We start from the raw sequence: 24,027 nt of genomic DNA on the forward strand, positions 1-24,027 counted from the left end.
AACAACTGGTGCTGTCTTTGCAAAAACATATTTAGAACAGGCTCATAAAGTTTAAAAATTAACAGATGCCTAGAAAATAGTACTGATCTGCAAAGCATGCCATGGTTTCTCACTGTGATCTCTCAGAGGAACAGCAATTTCCCCTCTCTGATGACAGTGGGCATCCACAATCCAAATAAGAATAGATTAATCACACCAGGGTTTGTCCCTCCCTTTTTCCCCCACTTTATCTGCCCGTGGTGTCCTCTATTTTCAGCTGTCTAATTCATTTGAGCTGCTGACACGGTAAAAGTGCTGTGTCGTAAAATTTATTAAGAATATTAAGCATATTTTAAGAACAATTAACATTTTAAATTTTCCAACAGAGACTGGGTGCATTACAGTAAAGTATAATTTTATGAAAAGCAAATATGTTAGCACTGGATACCCTAATTCACCATGAATCCAGATTATCGTTATGGCAGAATGGGGGCTGACCTAACTGGGTGGGGCAGGGGAACTGATACAAAATTCCTGGGGCCCATCCCCGGACAGCTTTTCAGCCTGTTCACTCTGGTGGTGTGGGACAGAAGGGGTCTCGGCTGCACTGATGGTGAAGAACCAGGGATAATAATACAGCTGATGTTCTTTGAGCACTTTGTTTCAGGCCCTGTTCTAATCATTTTGCATCATGGACTCATTGAATTCTCTCCACAGCCCTGTGACATCAGTGATACCATGACTCCACTCTACAGGTGAGGAAACAAGGCACAAATTGGTTAAATGTCTTGCCCAAGGACATCTAGCTTGTACACAGCCAGGAACTGAACCCAAGCAATCTGACAAAGTCTGAATATCTAACCACTGCTCTGTACCGTTAGATAATTGATTACTCAGGGTTCCCTTTAAAATCTCTCTCACCAGTGCTGACCATTGGAATGTCTAGCTATGACACCAAGGATGCGGGATTTTAAGGGTGCCCAAGGAAAAGCAATATGGCACATGCAGTGGTTATTAAACTCTGCTTTGTGGAGCAATAGGGGACCATGGAACCCCCAAAGATATGGCCATAGATGGGGAGGGGGCCTCTGTCAGCTTCCCTCTGCACTGCCCCCCCCAAACAATACTCTCATGCTGTGATTCATTAGTTTTACACATTGGGCTTCCATAAGTGTTTCTGTTTGAGGTTTAAGAAAGGGTTCACTGACTTCAAAAAAAAAACAAATAAACCAGGAAATTATGTTTTAGCCTTATAGAATTTGCACTTTGCAATTAGGCAGAAGAACTGTGTTCATATTCTGGTTTCATCCTTAAGTGTATGTAATCTTGACTACATTACTTCATCTCTCTAAGTGTTCCTTTCCTCATCTATAATATGTATATAATAATTTCCATCTCACAGGTTTGTTAAAAGATTAAATAAAAACACTATCTGTAAAATAATTACTATAGTAGTCAATATATAATGCATGATCAATAAATGGTAGGTTTAAAAAATAATTCTATGTAAGTTTTTATAATTCTAAAAAAGTATTTATGGTTTAGACTGTACTAATTATTCAGTTTTCTATTTCAAAGCCATTAGGATTTAAGTGAATGAGGATAATTAAAAACACCCTAGTGAATGTGGATATTATTGAATGCCAAGGGTTTTGCCTAAAAATGCAAAATCAGGATTTAAGAGTTACTGGAGAAACGATGAATTAATAAGATAAATGGGAGTATATACCCTCTAAGGGTAACACAGACTTTTAGCTCTGTGTGTATGAATTAAGAAATAAAATGAGCTCACTGCATCAGCATGCTTGCTCTAGAGCCAGTGGTTTTCATGCTAAATCGTAACAAAGCAAACAAGTCTGAAGTTAAATGGATTCTAAGCGGCCACAGACATTCTCAAAGAGATGGACAGGGCCTGAGAAAAGGGCTTCCATCAATGTTAATTTGACCAGAGCTGCTCAAGTACAGAGCATTAAAAGAAAGAAGAAATGCTTTGAAACACTCTGAATTATTTACCTGAGAAAAGAAATCAAAGTAAAAGATAAGAGAACCACGTATTCACCATAGTGGCTGTTTAAGAGCTATTTTATATTTTTTTCTCTACAGATACTGTTTTCCGAGCCCATTAGGACTTGGAGTCACATTATGAGACCAACATTTTTGTCTTTCTTTGGCTCCTTAGACCGAGTTTCAAAACAGGAAGAAAATATTTAATTAAGAATTCCTTAAAGCTTGTATTATCAGTAAAAGGTATCACATTCCCTGAACTCTGGCAAGGAGTGAGGAAGAAAGCAAAGAATATAAAATATACTGTTTAGAAGCCCCAAAGCTGACTAAGTAAGATGCATGCTTGAAAATACTGCTTATGGCATATCATGGTCTAAAAATATCTCAAAACAATTTAGGAGATTGATGAGGTATATAATAAAGCAAGAAAAGTAAAACCAGCTCTGTTAGCTTAGTAGTAAGAAAATGTAGCTGAAGTTAACAGTACATCTTGTCCAAACAATATTTGTCAGTAGAAATTTTCTTTAGCAGCTTCATATACTCCTGGTTTTTAAGTCCATTTATTTTTTGCAACTCCCTTTGTCACAGTGTGTGATTATTTATAATATGGGAGTAATAGCAAATGCTATGACTTAACCTGTTTCCTGCTAAACTACATAAAACTCACAAATTACTGCTGAAAACAATGGGTTCCCAAATCAGCTAATCCATAATCCAGTAAGATGCACTATAAAAAGTGTGCAATTTAACTGATAGTAATAGAAGATACTGAATTAATCGTTAGTCTTTTTGAAGATGAACTACTCAGTTTTTAATGGTTTCCGGTAAGTGTTACTAATACTTTATCTTGTAATTACAATGCACAAAGCTTATCCAGCAGATAGGCAGTTCTGGAAAACCATCTGCTTTACTGGCCAGTTTCTCTAAGAAATGATAACAGTTGTTACCTAAATGACTGACGTTCAATTTGCCAAATTCATTGTGTGCAGATCAAAGACAATATGAATTAAAATAATTTACATACAGTATTTGGATGAACAAAATGCAATATAGGATTTTGTATAAAATAAAGATTTCAATAAGACTTTTGTTTTTTCCACAGAGGGTTGTAAACTAAAATATAATGAAAAATAGAATCAAATATATTCTTTTCTTTCCCAAAAAGGCATCAAATGGTGCTGCAACTGAATCTGTATATTCTAAAATAATGAATTTTAAATCAAATTGAATCAAAAACTGTTCTCTAAATAAAACTTGAGAATAAATGTTTTATTCTGATTGGTCTTTGAAATCCAGGTGTGGTCAGGTGATACTGACCCCACCTCCCATTCAAGTAAGAATGTCTGATAATCTGTTGACAAGTATTAATATGTTAGAGTCCCATGGGAAAAGAATTTGAAAAAGAATAGATACAGGTATATGTATAACTGAATCACTTTGCTGTACACCTGAAACTAACACAACATTGGAAATCAACTACACTCCAATATAAAATAAAATTTAAAAAAATGTTAGAGTCCCAACTCTAATCCCATCTACTCTTATAAAACTGTTCCTGACTGGAGTAATTTTTAATTCTCTGAATCCTATGGCAACTAAGCCTGAGTCATTTCACTGAGAAGATAAAGAATGGGAGAGTGAGTAGCTATAAAGTGCCACAAAAACAGAAGATGGTAACATTACTCGTGCCCTGACCCATGGCAGGTGCTCAATAAATATTGGGTAAAGAAACCAGTAATGCTATTTGCTAGTTGTCTCTTGTAGGCACAACTCAACCTGAACACTACAGTGTCATTTCTGAGAACCCAGCTCACCTTCTGTAACAAACCAACAGTAATGGTCATAAAGTATAAAGCTTCTTAGAGATAACCTGCACTAGAACAGTCACCCAACTGGGAAGTATAAAACCCAGCTCCAGCTCTGCCAGTGAATAACACTGAGACCTCTGGACAGCCACCGATCTCTCTTGGTTGTGGTTTCCTCATGTTTAAAGTGAAGAATTTGGACCAGATGATTTCTAATCTACGGCCTAAGAAGAGAAGTTGCTGTTGATAGACGCTTAAAATATTTCAGAATTGTGGCAAAGGAATAATTTCATTTGATACCAAACGTACTTCAGGAAGATTGCTACCTGGTGTGACTGTGTGTTTTATCATCCCACACAACACACACGTGTGTGAAGGAGACACTATTAATAGTTACACTGAGACAACAGGCATAAACGGATATTGTACTGAGGCAACCTGGGACATATGGTCACTCTGTCTTCCTCCTCTTGGGTAAAGTATTGTTGCATAAGAAAACATTTTCAGTTACATTAAATGAAACTCCCTATTTTACCACAGACTTCAATTCAGATAATAAAGTTCCTAGTAGATATTATGAATTTATTTGGCCTCCAAATAACTTTAATTAAAAATAGCCAAAGGCTATTTTATTTCATACATGACTTCCCAGGAAAAGTCACAAAACAAAAGGAAACATTTTCTTTTCTTTGGTGTACTAAAAAAGGCCCATGCTGTAGATAAACATTTATAAAAATTCTATTGACACTGGAGAGTATGTCCTCTAAGTCCTGAGCAAAGGTGTGAAGCTAGGTCCTGAAAGAAGAGGGTTCCTTAAAGAAAGGCCCTCCTCCCCCGTTTGTGAGCCCCAAAGCAGCCTCAGACTTACTTGAATCCCTTTGGCGTCAGGATGCACTTGGAGTCGTGTTGGCAGGGGTTCAGGTCCTGCGCACAGAAGTCCAGCTTCTCCTCACACAACTCACCTGTTAACATGGCAAACGATGTTAGGTCATAGACAAAGGTTAACAGGTTTCCTGCCAGCAGGCTGTGTCATGGGTTTGAGAGGTAAGCATAGCTTGTGATTGGAAAAAATAAAAAATCACAAGACATGGAAGCAGAAGATCTGAAATGCTGGTTCTGCTGCTAAATATCTTATGATTTGGGAAAACACAGCTATTGTTATCTGTAACTAACAGGAGTCCCTTTAGAATGTACTATTGGAGAAGGAAATCTGAATGCTTTTCGTTTTTATTCTTTTATTATTATTATTTTAAAATTTTGGACTTTTTATTGAGGTATAACATATATCCATAAGATAAATGAATAGCTAATAAATAGTCACAAACTGAACTCACTCAGGTAACCAGCATCCATATCCAAAAACACACCATTGACCATCACTCCGGAGGCCCAACCTCAAGGGTAAGTAACCACTACCCTGACAGGACCACAGATTATTTGCACCTGTTTTTGAACTTGACATAAATAGAATCATTTGGTATGTACACCTTTATGTCTGGCTTATTCTGTTGTTTTATGTTTGAAAAGATAATCCTCAAATCTTCACAGTCTCCAAGGTTCTACAAGTCTAGAGGAAAAAGACTTTGTTTCCCTTTTATGACTTATTGCAACAGCTCAAAAGTATACCCCTCAGCTACATCCGTCACGACAGAAAAAAGCAAAAGGAGAATCAATCTAGATAAAGAGTGTACACTTCTTTCTATCAGCTAGCTTATAAAGAATAATTGTCATCCATAAATGAGAGCTACAAGCATAACCATGAAGATTCTAGACACACTTTGTTGAATTGCATGTCCAATTATCTGTTAGGAAATTTCTTCATTTATAAATAACATGGTTATATTTTATTTTCAGGTACATTAGGCCAAATATGATTTTCGGTGAGAACACTTTCCCAATCATTGTGTGAGATTTTAAGGTGACTGGAAAGATGTAAAATTAAAAAGTTCTCTCCTTTTCTACCTTACCTTTAAATTAGTTTTTAATTATTTTATATGTAATAAATGAATGAATAAAGTGATACATCTATATGCAGCTGTTGTTCATTTCCAAGAAACTATTAGAACTTTGTTCAAAGTGTGTGGATTTAAAGCAACAGAGGTTAAAACATCAGGAGTCTGCAGCAAATCTCTTTGTTATAAGACTGTCCTTTTAAGGTAATACTTTGCTAACTGGTAGAAATAGTTGCTTAACAACTAAATGTGACAAATCATTTACACTTCAAGGATCTTTTTCAGTGACTTAAATATATAAATGTACTAAGCTAGGTATTACATCAATATAGTGTATGATAAGTTAGGGTTTTTTCTGTCTCTTAAAGAGAGCTAATTGTACTAAAAGTCTCATATATTTCTTTTATAAGAAGCATTTCTGTGTCTGTAAATCTGTGATATAAAAAGTTTTTATCAAGATATACCTATACCTAATGAGCTATTTTTAAACAGGGTTTACTTAAAGCATCTTACATTCAATTATTATTACTTTAAGTAATACATCTTGATAGAATGTATTCGTTATAATTTCTCAGCCTATCATGATGAAATCACTTTCAGTTTTCTAATCAAATCTACCTGGTTGGATAAAGGCTGTTTATAGTAGTCTATATGCAAGGCAGTTTAAATATCATTCTATGTATTCTTCACTTTATACCCAAATAAGAAATCATTTTAAAAATGATATGAAAGGGGGGGATGCTTTACTTCTTATTCATTTTGATCTAATCCAATCCAATCCAATTAAGACAATCTAAACCATAGTTCATAAGGATTTACTATATGATGAGAGCAGTATGCTTAGAATATTTGTCTTTATATCTCTGTAGAGTATGGTATGGTGACATACTAAAATAATAGTTACTGAAAGAAAAATTTATGCTTTTTAAGGCAAGAACTCCATCTTGTTGACCTATATTCAACTTGTTTCATATTTGCCTCCTGAAATGATAAAGCGTGTGATGTGACAGGATGGACGGAAAGATGGAAATGTTCTTTATTCTATTACACATAGTGCTGTACTCTATTACCTTATAAGCAGGTATTTATATTTTTCATATGGCATCAGGAAAGGTAAGTCAGCCCATTGGAGTGGTTAAGGGCAATGTGGTTGAACACAGGTTAAACTTCAGTGCCCAAGAGCCCCTCAAGAGATGGGAGTCTAGACAAACATTGGCTTCATAATTTGGCTCCAACCCACTCCACAAAATCACAGGAAATCCTACTCATTGCTTTCAGCCTGGACCCTTAAAAGTCCCCAGTGATAAAGCAATAGCTTGGAACACAATGTTTGCCTGGCATTTGAGATTTCACTTTTGATCAGACAAGCAAATTAATTTTCCTTGTGCTTCAGTTTTCAGCTTTTTTTGTTGATGAGAAGTTAAATGTGTGTGTGTGTGTGTGTGTGTGTGTGTGTGTGTGTTGGTTGTTTCTGTTTTGGAGAAGAATTAGAGGGGTCAGCCAGGGAGCATACTGTTACCTCTTTAGGATAACAAGTTAGTGAATGATCGACTACAACTTGTGAAGAAAAAACACATGTCCTAAACAGAGGCATCTTTTTTTTTTTTTTTGTAAGGAAGTGATGTTTAGTTTTTAGATCACCTCTTCCTGATTGTGTCTGTCAGGTAAGTATGGCAGAGAGTGGGATGGAAATGGACAAGTTCTACAGTTACACTAGTAACAGCTGTGAGGGAGTAAGGCAGGAGTGATGCCCTCTTCCCTAAAAGGGCATGATTCCTCGGAGTCCAGAAGATGTAATCCATTGCTTACTGAACATCTGTAAATGTGGTCTTTCTGAAGAATCTGATGTAGTGGTAATATGACCATACATCCTGGCTTGCTCAGGTTTATACGTGCCATCCCAGGGTAATTTTCAATAGTGTCCCCACACACTCACACAGATGCCCTGATTTGGATGACAAATGCTACGGTCACCTTGTGGGTGGGGCAGTAAAAGCTGGATCAACAGAGTTAATGCTCTCTTTGGAGTGAACCAGCATAAAGAGATCCTAGGGAGAAACTACTCCTAACTGGGTGAAATGACATTTGGGTTGCTGAGTTATTACTTGGGATGGCCTTCCACAACTTATTCAATATAAAACAGTGGACTGGTTGCAGAAAAGTGAACTATTTTATTGTTCTGCTCCCCAATTCATGAGTAAAATGAGGTTCTGGAATTGAAGTTGTGCAAGGTCAACTGTGGCTATAAAAACCTTTTTTTTTTTTTTAAAAAAAGGCAAAATGCTTCTTAAGAGATGAATAATGCAGATAAGCAAGTTAGTAGAGAGAGCATTATGCTTTAACTCAACAGAACATCATCATTGTATTCAGTGGTAAAAACAGTGTCAGCATGTGCCCCAATCCCACTGAGGTACCAATACTGTGAATATTATTGTAATGAGGCAGAAATCTCAGTGCACTTGATGGTTCTTATGGGAAACAGTACCTGGAGTTGGCCTTGCTTCCTGCTTCATTTTAGATCCGTGCACCTAACTTTAATGTTCTTTCCTTATTATACACAAGGGGTCCTTCCTTAATCTTCATTTGTACTTCTGGTATCTAAAATTATCTTTTTGTTTGCATTCCTTATTACTGCACTTACTGAAATCGTTTTAGAACTATTCCACAAGCTTCTTCCCTGATACCCATGGCGAGATCTGCCTATGGATATTTTCAAATAATTCTGGTAGCAAACAACCAGATTTTTAACATTGCCATATATTTTGAGTGCAAACTGTGTAAGAGTACTTATGTTAACGCTAGGAGTATAATGGTGAATAACAAAAAACGATATCCTTGTTCTCATGGAGCTTATACATGAGGGGAGGAGGAGAAAGATATTGATCCATTAATTTCACAAGTAACTGTAAAATTGCCTGAGTGATGAATGCTAAAAAATGTCCTGACGCTCTAGAAGGGGGACTGATGGTGAGGGAATTTTTTTCTGAAGAAGTAGGACTTGGATTGCAGGTGAAGGGGGGCGATAAAGAGCATTGGCAGTGGCTCTGTGCAGGAGGTGATAGGGCAAATATGAGCTCTGGGAGACTGGGAGTGAGCCCAGGAGAGCGTGGTGACAGAGAAGGCCACAGAGGTTGGCAGGGGCCACATGGCAGAATGTCTTTATTTAATGAGCAGTGGGTACCATTGAAGGGTTTTAGGATAGAGGATGGCCAGATGACATGCACACTTTGAAAAGAGCATTTGGGCTCTAGAGGAGGATGGATAGCACCAAGACAAATACAAATGGATATGAGTCATGATTTAGCTTGTACTCAGGTGGTGGTAGAGGAGATATGGATGGCCTGGATGTTTAGAAGCAAAATAAATGGGAATTTGTCATGGATTGGGTTAGGGGAGGGGAGAGAGGAAGCTGTCTGGGGCTTCTAGTTTCTGGTATGAATATTTGGAAGTACCTTTCAGTGACATAGAGAACACTGAAAAGACCAGGTTTTCTGGGGCAAAAATCAAGAGTTTGTAAAATAAGGATGTGGTGTCACGGGTTGAACTGTGTCTCCCCACGCACCCCGCCCCCCTCAAAAAATATGTTGTAGCCCTCCAGTACCTCAGAATGTGACCTTATTTGGAGATAGTGTTTTTATAGAAGTAATCAAGTTAAAATGAGGTCCTTAGGGTGGGCCCTAAGCTGGTATGGCTAATGTTCTCACAGGACAAGGACATCTGGCATAGAGGGCAGCCCACGTGAAGAGACAGAGAGGGCAGATGACCACCAACAGGCCAGCTAGAGAAGTCTGCAACAGGTCCTTCTCTCACAGCCCTCAAAAGGAGCTAACACCGCTGACACCTTGATTTTGGACTTCTAACCTCCAGAACTGTGAGACGATACATTTCTATTATTTAAGCCACCCTGTTTGTGGTACTGGGTTATAATAACACTAGCGAACCCATAGAGGTGGTAAATTCTAAATTATTGGAGGTTTATAGTGGGGAATAAAACTTTCAAATTATGCTACTATTTCTTTTCTTCTCTTTTCTCTCTCTCTCTTTTTCTCCTTCCTTCTTTCCCTCCCTCCTTCCCTCTCTTCCTTCAGTCTCTTTCCTTTCCTACTTCCTTCCACGCGGCTGTCCTCACCCATGCCTGAAATTTTCTTTAAGCTTCTCCAACAGAGTCTTTAATAAGCGATGCACGAGGAGAGGAAGTGGCCCCTAACCATGACCTTTGCACTTCAAAAGAGTCAAGGCTTGAACAGAGCGTATCAGCATAGTTTAGCCCTACATTTGCTGCCAGGGCTGGATGCCTCTCTGCAAAGCACTGTGAGTCTTGGTTGACTTGGACCAATCAGCCCTTGGCCCTCTCTCCAAGAGGCGTTGGTGTTAACAGGTAAGTTTTGCAGGACAGGCTGCCCAAACAGCAACAAAGACCCTCCTCCTCTTATGGCACTGAAGGTGACAAAGGCAAGAGAATCACAAACTACTGTGTCTTGTAGAGGGGGAGAAAAGTGAGTCCAATGTCTGTTTCATCTACTTTACAATAAATCTGGAGACTGACTTGAACTTTGAATGATAGCTGCAAGTAAAAATAACTACCAACATCTCTATTATCACTAATTATAAAGTAATAATCTTGAAAGTGATTAATTTAAATTATGTCAAAGACATTCAAGCTCATGGTAAGTGGATGACACCTGAGTTGTCTTGTCACTAAAAATGATTTACATTTTCTACACAGACACTGAAAAATTTTAAACATGCTTTTCCTTAAAATATACTGGTTTAACTTATGGCGTTGTTGAAAATTCTTAGCTATAGTGATTCTTTGACAAATCAATGAATAATGAAGATATTATATAATCCACGAGCTAATATTAAATGTTTCCTGAAACTAATAAGAATAGTGTAAGAGGAAATTAACCACATATAGTAGGATTAATTTACATGTACTCTGGAGTGAGACTTTTTAATTTGACCAAAATTCAAACCTGCTTTAGTTTCATAATTTTCATTAAAAAATGTTGGGGGGAAGATATTTTGAGCTAGACTCAGCAAATGATAAAAGGATGTTCATGACGAAATCCTTACTCTGGAGAAGTTAAAATGTGGAAAAATTAGAGACATAAGATAGATGCTTAATTTTCCAGTATCGCTTAAGTTTCATTTAGTGACTGGAATATGGACAGCATCGTGGCCTACAAACTGGCTGAATGATATTTATTGTTATTTTATTTATTATTGAAAACTAGACTACACAGATGCAAAGTTCATTACTACCCTTAAAGAGATTTCTTCTCTTGGCAAGGTAAACTGTGCTATTTAGAGAGAAGACATTTTTGAAGAGTTATTGGATGGACAACTAGTTGTTTTCTATCTACCAAGAAATTTGGGCAACAGCATGTCTTGCTGAGGCTTATTCAGTTCTCAAAGCCTGCTTAGCAGAGAAAAGGTTGGTCATCTTGTCCCTAGATCAGGATTTCAGGAATTTTCCAACTCAAACTACTCTGTTTAAAATATTCACTTTTTTCACTAATAGAGCAATAAGAAAGGGTGGGTTTGAATTAATAAGTATCTCATTTATATTTTTCCCAAAGTTAGCCCTGTAAATTCAGGTTGGCCATATTTACAAACACAAACAATTTTAGATATAGGTTCATGGCATTGTTGGAACACTTAACTCTCACTAGATTTTGCTAATGTAACCAGATTAGTTTCTTTTTTCTCTGAAACATAAATAATCTCAGAGTCCATTCTGGAGACCACGGATGTATGAAGGGGGTGGGGAGGATTCCAGGGCTGACACTGCAGCCTGTTCTTGTTCCTATTCATAAACTGTATCAAACTAGTTTCTTTTTTAATATGAAAGGATCATTACTATTGATAATAATGGAAAGGGAACTCATGACAGCAATCTGAATAACTGAACCAGCATTCTAGCATTATATTTAATCTGTTATGACATTTTCTAATATACTTATAACAAGGGAGGAAGTCTGGTTGAATTCCTGACAGCATCCCCAGGACACAGAGTTTTGGAGGGTCAAATGCATCATTCTTCAAATATTTGCATTTTGAGCTCTTGCTTCGCTCAAGAAAAACCTGGAAAAATGGTACTAATTTTACTCTGTTTGAACTGGCACAGAGAGGGAAGGTATCAAAAAAAGCAACCTATTGGAAATAAATTGAGATTTAATTTCTTAAAAGTACACTACTTGAGGACAAGGGATAGACACCTTTATTTATAGTTTTGTATCTCTTCATTGCCCTTGCATTTGCTAGCAAATTATCTGGCACAAATTAGATACTCGATGGCTGTTGAAAAATGTGAAAACACTTATTTGATTGCTTTTCAAAGGAAAATACTTCACAAATTGTTAATGAAGGAGACCCAGATGGCATAAGGGGTAATTTAAGGAAGAAGAGAGAATAAGGAATACTGGTAGCAGATTTGTGTTTTGAGATCCCACCCTCACGTATGGCCTTGTAGGCCGAACTTGAGGGGTAGCCTATTGACTCAGATATCTTGACAATCTTGTCTGCCAAATGATGACTATCCCAATCAGAAACGGAGAGGATGAACTCGGGAATCAAGAGGAAGTGTGAGTGTAAATGGCTTGTCTGAGAAAGATTAAGATAAATGGACCTGAATGTTTCTCATTACATAATTTGAAAAATTCCATACATACAATTCCTAAAAAAAATTGTACATTTCCCATTTGTTCTTTATTCATGTAAAGAATAGCATTCTCTCTCCTCTCACAGACCTTGCAATGTAGCAGGGAGATGGGTGAACTGTATTAGAGGGTGGACACAGCTGATGGGATTATGGGAGTCATTCCAGAACAGGTTAACTGAATTGGACCTGAAGGAAACATATTTCTGTTTTCTCCTCTTTTGCTGAACCAGACTAGCCCTATCTGTTGCCTACTCTGCTCAACATTATCATCCCAGGCACCAGAGCACATCAACGTGAGCAGATGCCCATTCTCCAATCTGAATATTTAGTATCCTTATCAGTAGTGATAGTAATAATTGAATTTATTTCATCAGTAAGTAAAGGATTACTTATGAACAGTGTGTTTCTGCTTCCTATTTTTATAAAAGAGCTAACTCTTCCTAAAGGTTCCTTTTAATAATAATCTGATGTTTTCTTATTTGTGTTTATTATCCTGAAACTTGTTCTATCAATCAGCAATAGTTAATTGTTTCATAATATGATCAATAAACTATCCAGATAATACCCACTTCTCTAAGCTTAATTAAATCCAATTGTTAGTAGAGAAATATTGGGACTTGATCTTGAGGAGCCAAGAATTTTTGAAGATATATTAGCCACTGATAAATGTCCTCTTGGTGCAAAGGGTGTGCAAAATGGGACACAAGCATAAGCGGACAAAGCCAAAGTATAACCTCATGAGATAAAGTTTATCATAATTCAAAACAGGAAGGCTCAAGGAAATATGCTATAAATGTGGATACTGATGTTTCAGAAAAGAAAATCATTTTATAATCTCACTTTTGTTCTAATGACATGAAATGGGTTGCTCCATAATGCTTGTCTGCCTGAAAGTTTGATTAGTCTTTGTGTTCAGAAACAATTCTTTCTCTTTATTTAAAAACTAGTCAAGTAGCTATACTTTGCTGTTAACTTTCTTGGAATATGAGAAGTGATGGCTTTGTACTGGTGAAATAACTGACCTAATCTGAACTTGCAATGAAGAATCAAACCAAAGAGTCTGCGTGGTAGACAAGGGTAATGTTTTATGTATTTTCATATCACTTTCAATTCTGAGCATAGTATTCTGAATAAGGTATTTTCTCAATAAATATCTTTTGAATTTTTAAAATGGAAAAACTTACCTCTCCAAATAAATAAACAAAAAAGGAAGTGTTTTTCAGTACTTCCTCATTGGAACATTATGGCTAAATAATGTAGCCAATTCCAACAGCTACTGAAACTATAAAAATATTTAACTTCGTTTCAAAATAAATAAATCCAAATTAGATTGAATAAGCCTTGGTTAAGCTAAGTTCTGAACTCAATGGGCCCTGCCTATTAACTAAAGAGCAAATCGGATCTTTAAAATGTTTTCTGAGATTCAAATGCATTTAAGAAGGCTTTGAGAGGTTGGAACATGAATGCAAACCACAAAATATAATTAGGCTGCCAAAGTCCTCTCTCTAGTTAAAAACGACTGCAAGTATGAATGCAGCTATATTGACTTTGACAAAAAAGACCTTACACAGCTTGAGGCACAATTAATGAGAGAAGGAGTCACTGTTATTAAGAGATCATGACAATCTAAAAATATACAAAAAACCTAAAAAAATACAGCCAAATTCAAGAGTTCTTCAGTATTCAGTGTTTCCTTACACTTCAATGTAGAATAAGAGGGTAAAGAGAACCAAAGATTTATTCTCAAATAAAGCCTTTCCATTGGACGTGAGCATGGCAAATAAAATGACAAAATAATAATTATTAAAAAGACAGTAAAACTGTCTTTTTACTGAAAAAAGACTGAAGACCATGAGGGGGAGGAATTTCCTTCACACATATAACTTACTTTAGGTAGAATTTTCTTTATCAAAATTCTGTAAGAATTCTTCCGTCATTAGGAATGACATCAAACCATCTACACCATGTCACTGTAGTGATGATGGTTGGAACTAAATGATCCAAAACTTAAATTTGTCCTCTCTGACAGCCCTTGATACTTCTGGAGTATAGACATCTAACATTTTCAAGTGTTTTCTTATACATTCTTCCATGTTATTCTCAAACATCTAAACGAGGTGGGACAGATGTCATTAGACTGTGACAGGCCCCACAGTTGATAAATTTTGGTGCCCAGATGAGAAATTTTAGCTTTTCCCGTTAGCTTCATAAATTCATCAGTATCCCACCTGCCCTATGTGATGGAAGGTAGGATAGTCATCAGGGGAATTAATTAATTAATTGTACAGACACTGATTAGACACTTTCTTTTTTTCACGTGTAGATAAAGTAGACTGCCTGTCTGCACCTGAATTTTGTTTTCTTTTCAAATACACCTAAGGGTCAATTACTTACAGCCAGCTGAAGAGACAGCAGAAGGAAAGCTTATTTGGCACAAAGGATTAGTCAGAGCCACTGTGGATGTGAAAAGATGCCAAGTCTGGAAGATGGCAGCAAATAAGAAGGGACTGGTTCCAGGGGAAGGTCTCCAAATTACAGTGCAGGCCTTGGGGCCAGTTAGACACTGGTTTGCATCTAGATCCCTACTTACAAGGTATGTATCCTTGGGTAAGTACTTTGTCACTGTTTTACACAAGGTATTGCTCAAGTCCTTATTGCTCATATCTACAGAGTTCTTTTTAAATTAACAATATGTCAGCTAATAACAGAGTTTCTTTTTATTTAAGAAAATTATGCTGGGTGCTGTAAAGAAGTTGAAATTTCATTTCTAGTTATGTTTTGGATTCAAATAATAGAAAATGGTTTGACTGCTTTTTAAAGCAAATTCAGTCAGCAGCAGATTACTGAAAATAAGAGACATCTTTTATAAAGATAAGCATGAGGTTTAGTCAACACATGAAACCATATGGTGATGTAAAACAATATCATACTGCCAAGCTTGCTCCCGAGAGTATATATAACTATTTAAGGACACTTTCCTGTGACAGAATAATTGCCATCGTGTTTTCTGAGATAGAATCGGACCTTAGACATCTCTGCCCCAGACCACCAACTGTTTTAGTACTTGTAAAAAAGAAAAGATGACATTTTACCAAGGATGGTATTGGATGCATTAATCCACAGAGAATGTACAGGCTATATTTTTTACATTCCCAAATAGGAAACAACTTTTTTTTCATGTTTTTTAACTTAACTCTGCACATAGTAAGTGTAAGTGACTAAACACAGTAAATCATCTGAACAATGCAACAGAAAAAAAAAAAAATGAAGTCCTTAGCAAGAGGAGACAGAGGTGCTATACAATATAGTCCATGTTAGCCCTATAATCATACTGCTAATGCCTTACATACAACTGCAACTGTCAAGACAAGCACCCTTTTAGGATGCTGTGCCTGTACTTGGCACTTAAAGACTCTTGGTAAGCTGAGTGAAAATACAACGTTATTAGGTATAATTCTGAATCTTTAAGATAAAAATTTAACAAAGATTTCATGATGATTCCCCAGACATGCTGATCACCCTGAGCACTACAGGACTTCCTTTCCTGGGCCTTGAGATATTTGGAAAGCCATGCAGACCATAAAGTGTCAATGATTAGATATGGCTCTTTTTATGCTTTAAAAACACTGCCTAGTACTCGTGACATTCTATGAGTTTGACAATGTCATTTTATAAATCAACCTCTTGGGCTTTGTAATTTTTATTTTATAAAATGTTTTAATAAATGTATATATCTTTTAATGCTTTTCATGTTTCAAATTACTAAAGATATTAATTTAAAGTTATGGAAAAATTCTCACTATTTAAATTTTTTTCTAGCTACAGCCTATGTACTGTACTAAATGACATGTTTTTCATGATAAAAATAATAAATGTTTGGGATACCTTTAAAAAAGGAAAAGCATACAGACAAGTAGAAACTAGAAAGCATTAGTCTTTATTTTTAGCCACTTCTTCTGCCCATTCAGAGAATTTCTTTCACAGTCTTCCAGAAATTGGTAAAGTGCATTTCAGATACCCTCTTTATACTGTTTGGCATAGCTATCTACATATCAAGTATCTGAATGACTGATTTGACATATTGATCTCAGATTTCATTTTTGTCAACATTCCTTTTACCATGTCCACACCATGAAATCTATGTAGCTCTGAAAGAAAGAGGGAAACTAAAATAAAATAATAGACTTAAAAGGCAACTAACCTTTTTCCACCTCATTCAGATTAGCAGCTGGCAGCAACAAAGACAGAAGAGACAAAAGACGTTTTACATTGCAGTACACAGCGGAGCACAGGAAGCCAAAGCACAGCATTAACAACAGAGAAGCCCAGGGTGAGAGAGCAAACTGAAGCAAGGCTTAGATTTCTTACCTACAGCCGGGCCAAACGCACAAACAAGGAGAAAATGAGGTAAAAGGCAGATGCCATCACAGGCAGCAAGAGATCTGTGGCTAAACCGGTGATTTAACAACAGGCAACTTTACTTTGTAAGATGTGTACATAATGGTTTGTGTGCGGGCATTGGAGATTTGGAAAACAGAGAGATAATGGTACAAAATGGAAAAATTAAAATGTTCTGAATTTTTTTCCACAAAATACATTCTAAGCCTTTACACAACCAACTTGTATGGAAACTTCCATTTACTGAATGTATGCCATCCCATTAAGCAATACCCCATGGTTAAAATGTGATCAATTTTGTGTCATCTTTGTATGTGGTCCTGTGAGAAGAGGGTTAATTAAGAAACATAGTCTTGACACAGCAGATCCAGCGTTCTGGCTCTTAGGAAATATTCAAAACCACATTTTTCAATGCAATACCTGAATTCATACCAGAGCTTAAGAAAAGGTGTCAAGTTTTTCAACATTGCAGGGGTGCCATACTTACAATGTTCACTTTTATAAGTTTTGGGCTAGTGCAATTTGAGGAAGTTTTTAAAACTTTACTTTTAAGAAATGCCTTATTTTTAGAAAGGATATAATATTGATTTTAAAAGAATGACCAATCATCACCAAAAACACAATCTCTCAATCCACTATTAAAACCCTGGAGTGAATTTTTAAATTATTTGTTTAGCAATTTCAGTGTCTTATTAATCCTTAGCATAGTGATTTTAATTTAGAATCACAGTGAATGAAACTTCTCAAAAATCTTGTCTGAAGAATACTAGCAATCAACAGTCATATGTTATACATAGGACAGATGATGGATTGAATTAGGTAGAAAATAACAGTTTGGATGCTTTCGGTGGGGAGGGGATAATAACGGTTACATAACAGAAAAACAATACTGACCCTTAAAATTTATGTTGTCAATCCCTGCAGCAGGAAAGGACAGAGTTTTGTCCTATAATAAATCAATAACTATTTACTGTGAAGTTTTGGTTACATGGGCTTAAATCAATTTAATAAATTTCCCAACAGTGGTTCATTTTATTTTGAACACATGTAGCCATGTTTTACAGCCTGCCCGTCATATCATGACCTCTCTGTCAGACTGCTTTCAGATCTTTGAATTTTCTCTATTAATATATCATATCCATTCTGATTCTTAACGTGGGTGCCAAATGTAAAAATTTCACCATATTAATTTACAAGTTTTTCCTATGAAGTCTTATTTGTTCCTACTAGAGAGTTAATTTTCTCACTGAATGCCTCAGAGATACAGAGTAAAAAAAAAATCTCCAAACAGAAAAGCAGCTTATAACTTGAATGATTTTTAAGCAGTGACAACATTATTATATTCTCTGAGCACAGTAGGGGTTCTGTTCCAAGATCTCACGCTCATTAATCAGATTCCAAACTTAAATCAAAAACAATACAGCCACAATATAAGAAAATGCCTCCCTAACTGCAGACTTGGATGAAGCAGGATATAAAGCTCTGGAGTACAATTTATAACCTCCTATAATTAAAGGCCATTTATGTGCCACTGATTTCAAAATCTGCAGATGGTTGTTTGATACTTTGTAAATGAGCTCATTTCACATATGGACAAAAATGCTACAGCTAATAGATAATTTACAAATATGTCTGATTTAGGTATCTGCTCTAATGCCAATTTGCAAAACTCTTCACTTCCCACAAAACCCAACCCAAAGTTATAGTGATAGTATCTTCATGTTTTGTATGCTATGAACTTTCTATAGAGTGCAATGTTTATCCTTAGCCCGAATTAAGGCAAACTGATACCTGCAATAGATATGACTGAAAAAACCAGAGGAGTCTCAATTCTCGTTGAGCACCAAATGGCCCTTGACAAATAGTCATGGCAGGTTCCCACATGATAGCTTTTATAGATGTCACGTTTTGGCTCTAAAGTGGTTGTGCTAATAAGCTTTGGAGTTTTTTGGATGTGTTTCAAAGAAAGAGATCTGACACAGGGAAATGAAGCTTCGTAATACTTTTCAGAGGAAGTTGCACTGAACTGAATCACTTTAGGATGCAGAAAACGTGTTTAAGAAGATCAGGTGTAGGGAGGGAGCTTGGAAAACAAAGGGAGAGAAGGTAAAACAAAGACTCAAAGAGATGGATAAGGAATGAAGTAGAGCACATCTAAAGCCAAAGGCGGACCCAACCAAACCAACTCAGAAGAGACTGCCACTTTATGTAAACTATCATGGAAAAGGTATTAAGCATCTGAATACAGCAGTGCTGTCAGGTCTAGGTTTTCATTGGTAAGGGGATATAGAAAAATTCCTGGTTTCTGTGCTCAAGAACACATTGGCTAATCAAACTGTGCTGGAAATACTCGGATCCAATTTGTCCTGGTCAGAGTAGGTTAGTTTAAAGAGGTCTCTGACATTAAGTGAATTAAGTTCTTCCTATAATTATCAGAACAATGACAGGATAGAGAACTATCTCTAAGAAGGTACTAGCTACAGATTTTGGTGCAAGCGTTGGGCTGCTTGTGTAAGTCTAAATTAGCCCATCCAGAAAAACTCAGATTCTCAGGGTAGCTCCAAGGGCTTGAGAATCAGTGCACTCGGGCTAATGGCATGTATGTGAGGTGTGACACAAGTAAAACTCGTGTGAATGTCAAAGCTACGTAACACCTAAACTCTTCCTAGCTATGTTAGAATGGGTGCATATTAGACATACTTGCTATCCTTAATTAATGCAAAATAACAAAGAATTCAAATTCTGGCCACTAAGGAGTCCAAGTGCTATATATATATAATAGAGTAACTGGTGATACATGTTAAAATTTCTACTGGAAACTCAGTATATTACTTCGTATGGCATCAGGTACTTCACTGCTGTGAAAAAAAAAATCATACCATAGAAAAGGCAGCTGCAGAATCTCTCAAACAGACCCGGGATATCAAAACAAAAACTCATTATTCTATTTAGCATCTTCCCATCAAGAAAGTACTTCTTAAAATGCAAAGTTTGAGTATTCCATAAAAGCTTAAATTTCAGTGCTTTTCTAACAAATCCCTGGGAAAATTAATCATACAGATGTGCTTCCATTTTTCATGTCTAGGGATGTTAACCTCAGTCATCCAAGTAGCTATTTTACCCTCTGATATTCTTAACTATGTATATGGAAATAAATACAATTAATGAAAAATACCCAGCCGAATGAAAATGGTAACTTTGAATAGAGTGACAGAATCTACTTCTCCATTTTTTCTTACAAATAAAATATGTAACATTCTCCTTTTCTCTACCAATTTTAAAACTAAATGGTTTATTAAGAATGTAACTATGAAGTTTCTTATTCATAGCCACAGAAATTGATCAAAATAGATATTCTGACATAATAAGTAAGTTGTAAACTTGATGTTGACTTTATAGCAAATTTGTTTATCCAGGGCAGAAGTTTAGCAGTTTGGATAGTCTCATGAGAGTTACCACCTTTATTCCTGACATTTTGTATCAAGATAGAAAAAAAAAGGTGGGGTGGGGGGAGAATGGTCTGATAAGATTACCCAAAGCGATCAGTATCTTCCTAATATGATCTATTTTGAAGGACCTGAGTTGCTACATGCAAATACTCACTGATGAATAAACAAGTATGGACACGAAGAATCTCAAATGCTTGGTTATTTTTTGCCTATGTAAAGAAATGCTCCCTTTTCACATATGTATCGGTGGGTTGGTCTGCATAGGAAAAGTGCTTTGCATGAAAATGTCATTCAGTTGTGGGACTAAAAGCTTCAGTATGATAACTTCCTTTGTGCTGGAAAGTATTACTTTATGATGGATGCTTATGTTCTAACTGAGCTCCCCAGGACTTTTATTTGGTTGGCTGAAACCATCTTTAACTCTGTTATTACATTACACCTAATTTCCAAAACACCTATCAGTTATTGAATAATACAATGGTCTACTAAACACATGCAGCATAGTGCCAGTGGTGCTTTCAAACAGATACACAGATTGATGGAATAGCATTTCCTAGTCTTCCTACCTGTGTACTCAGGTGGGCAAAGGCATGTGTAGTTATTAATTCCATCGACGCATGTAGAGTTATTTTCACAGTCATTATCTTCACAGTCATCAACATTGATTTCACAATTTTCTCCTTCAAATCCATCAGCACAAATACACCTGAACGCCAGGGGAAGAAAAGACAAAAGACACCTTCCTATATTTCCAAACCATATGGTCTAAATATTGAAAAAAACTAAATACACTCATCAATTACAGAGCTTTTAATGACAAGAAATTGATTTTTTAAATGCTTTTAAATGACACATTGTAAGCATCAATTTAAGGTAATATCCCCCAAATCAGAAACAATTTGAGAAAGAAAATTTATGCTGGCTGCAAGATGGCAAATGGCCCCATGGTCCTATAAGTCAATAAATCCAATACATTTGCAGGTTTAAAGGATGAGAAAAGTTTACTCTACAGCCCTAGATATCTTAATCTCTAGTTGTGTTCTAATAAAATAATTCATGCTTCTTTGCTCATAAATGAGGAGGAATGATTCTGATTTTTTAAAAATTACACTTACTAACCTATGTGTAATGTTCTTGATATGTCAAAGCAAAAAAGAAATCTGAGAATAAAACTTTGTCTTCCTTGCAATTATAAAATATGAATATTCTCTTTAACTCTCAACAAATACAATTTTTCACTGGCATAATACGTTGTACCTTTCATCTTGCTAGGCATCAGAATAATCTTTGAGTAAAGGCTTGATGAAAAAGAGACAACTTCATAACAGAATGAAGAAATGAAGTATATGTATTATAAAAAGTGGTATTTCTAACAAGATTTAGTAGTAGATTAGCATTCTTATGCGAAGTTATTAGTTTTCATTGTAAGAACTCTGTTTCATGATTCATGAAGTAGATCTGAAGTAACTGTACTGTATGATTAAATAACTCCTGATTAAAAATGTTCACAGCATGTTTTTCTACACATATTGTGGCTTGGAAATGAGTCATTACTTTTCTGTTTCAATGGGACCCACATCTTATCATTACACACAGTCTGTTAAAGCAACACACAAGACAACAGATGGATATATGCCTTGCAGTAGGGGACTATTTGACTATTAATTAGCTTAACAGAGCCACTAATTTGTCTTGACCTAATCTGACTTGATTAGTTCCAATGTACGCATGTGAGGGTTTTTAAATTGCTTGGCTTTGTAGCATCCTGAGCTGAGAATACTGTAATGTCTCAATTTGTTTTTATATCGAAATATCTCTGCAAGGGACTAATACATATTTTCCTTATGAACAGAATTTCTGGTACTCTTTTTAAAATAAAGCCCTTGGATTTAAAAAGGAAAAATGCATCTTTGCTTTCTTATGAACAGAATTTCTGGTACTCTTTTTAAAATAAAGCCCTTGGATTTAAAAAGGAAAAATGCATCTTTGCTTATGCTTGCTCCAATACGTCAGACACAGAAGATCACAGACCAATGACCTACCAGAAGCCATCTTTTTCTCCTTCTTTTAAGTGGCAAGTTCCTCCATGTTTACATGGGTTACTGATGCATGCATGAATTGGAACATCACAGTCCTGCCCCTGGACAAGGAATGGTCAAGTTGAGTGTAAATAAAGTAGTTCTCAGCACATAGAGAAAGCACAACAGAATAATAAAGACCCATCAAGAAAAGCTACGTTTTCAGATCTTGGTTCCCACAACAGCTTCTACTTACTTTGAAACCATATGGACAGGTGCAGCGATAAAAGTCAACTGGATCATTGTTACAGGTGCCATCATTTTTACATGGATTTGATAAGCAGGGATTACATTTAGCTAGAATATTGACATCTACAGGACCTAAAAATTGATTGAAAAATATGAGAAGTGGATGCTTTCTGTTTTCAGTTCACTTAAAATTATTTCAATGTCTTAATGTAACAGTACATTTTGTATAAAATTATTATTGGTCACATATCCATATATGCTTCTCCTCCATGACAAAACCAGAAATCAGCATCATCATAATTATCTTTAAGAACGCAACAGGAGGCCATCTCATTGGGAGTTAATAGTGAAACTCTCTCACGTCAGAGTAGGGCTCTGAGTTGTGAGCTTAGGTAGTTAAGATCTGACATTAGTGATGCCAGCATCAAAGGGTCAGTCCCCTCATTAGCTGACTAGCTAATGCAGATGCTTTCCATGGCCAGTGCCTGCAACTTAACTCAGGCGGCTGGTATGGAAAGCCATGGATCCCAAAGAGGACTGTGGGTGTGTGTGCTAGGGGATGGGTGGGCAAGGTTTTGAATAAGTGCAAATTCAGGAGACCTTCAAGATGGTGGAGGAGTAAGACGTGGAGCTCACCTTCCTCCCCACAAATACATCAGAAATACATCTACATGTGGAACAACTCCTACAAAACCTACTGAATGCTGGCAGAAGACCTCAGACTTCCCAAAAGATATATATATATTTTCTTCCTTTTTACTTTTTGTGAGTGTGTATGTGTATGCTTCTTTGTGTTATTAAGTCTGTATAACTTTGCTTTACTGTTTGTCCTAGAGTTCTGTCTGTCCATTTTATTTTTTAGTATAGCTTATAGCGCTTGTTACCATTGGTGGATTTGTTACTTGGTTTCGTTGCTCTCTTCTTTCTTTCTTTCTTTTATTACTTTTAATTTTTTTATTTTTAATAATTTTTCATTTTTTATTTTAATAACTATTTCCTCCCTTCCTTCCTTCCTTCCTTCCATCCATCCATCCATCCTTTTTTCTCCCTTATCTTCTGAGCCATGTGGCTGACAGGGTCTTGGTGCTCCAGGTGGGTGTCAGCCTTGTGCCTCTGAGGTGGGAGAGCCAAGTTCAGGACACTGGTCCATCAGAGACCTCCTGGCTCCATGTAATATCAAATGGTGAAAGCTCTCCCAGAGATGTCCGTCTCAGTGGAAAGACCCAGTTCCACTCAATGACCAGCAAGCTACAGTGCTGGACACCCCATGCCAAACAACTAGCAAGACAGGGACACAGCCCCACCCATTACCAGAGAGGCTGCCTAAAATAATAATAAGGTCACAGACACCACAAAACATACCACTGGATGCAGTCCTGCCCACCAGAAAGACAAGATCCAGCCTCACCCACCACAACACAGGCACTAGTCCCCTCCACCAGGAAGCCTATACAACCCACTGAACCAACCTTAGCCACCGGGGGGCAGACACCAAAAACAATGGGACTA

The 24,027-nt window shown here is 36.5% G+C and overlaps 1 protein-coding gene across 1 annotated transcript in view; it reads right to left on the reverse strand.

The window, feature by feature from the left end:
* Positions 1-24,027, reverse strand: part of SLIT2 (slit guidance ligand 2) — a 143,236-nt gene that overhangs the window by 22,072 nt on the left and 97,137 nt on the right. The window contains exons 23-26 of the mRNA XM_029234935.1: positions 22,526-22,650; positions 22,294-22,391; positions 20,818-20,957; positions 4,657-4,750 (exon numbers count right to left, since the gene is read on the reverse strand). Of these exons, the coding sequence (XP_029090768.1) occupies positions 4,657-4,750; positions 20,818-20,957; positions 22,294-22,391; positions 22,526-22,650 (457 nt within the window). The remainder of the gene's footprint in view (positions 1-4,656; positions 4,751-20,817; positions 20,958-22,293; positions 22,392-22,525; positions 22,651-24,027) is intronic.

The sequence above is a fragment of the Monodon monoceros genome, unplaced genomic scaffold, assembly GCF_005190385.1.
Source record: "Monodon monoceros isolate NGI ecotype Baffin Bay Population unplaced genomic scaffold, NGI_Narwhal_1 Super_Scaffold_20, whole genome shotgun sequence".
Taxonomy (NCBI): Eukaryota; Metazoa; Chordata; class Mammalia; order Artiodactyla; family Monodontidae; genus Monodon; species Monodon monoceros.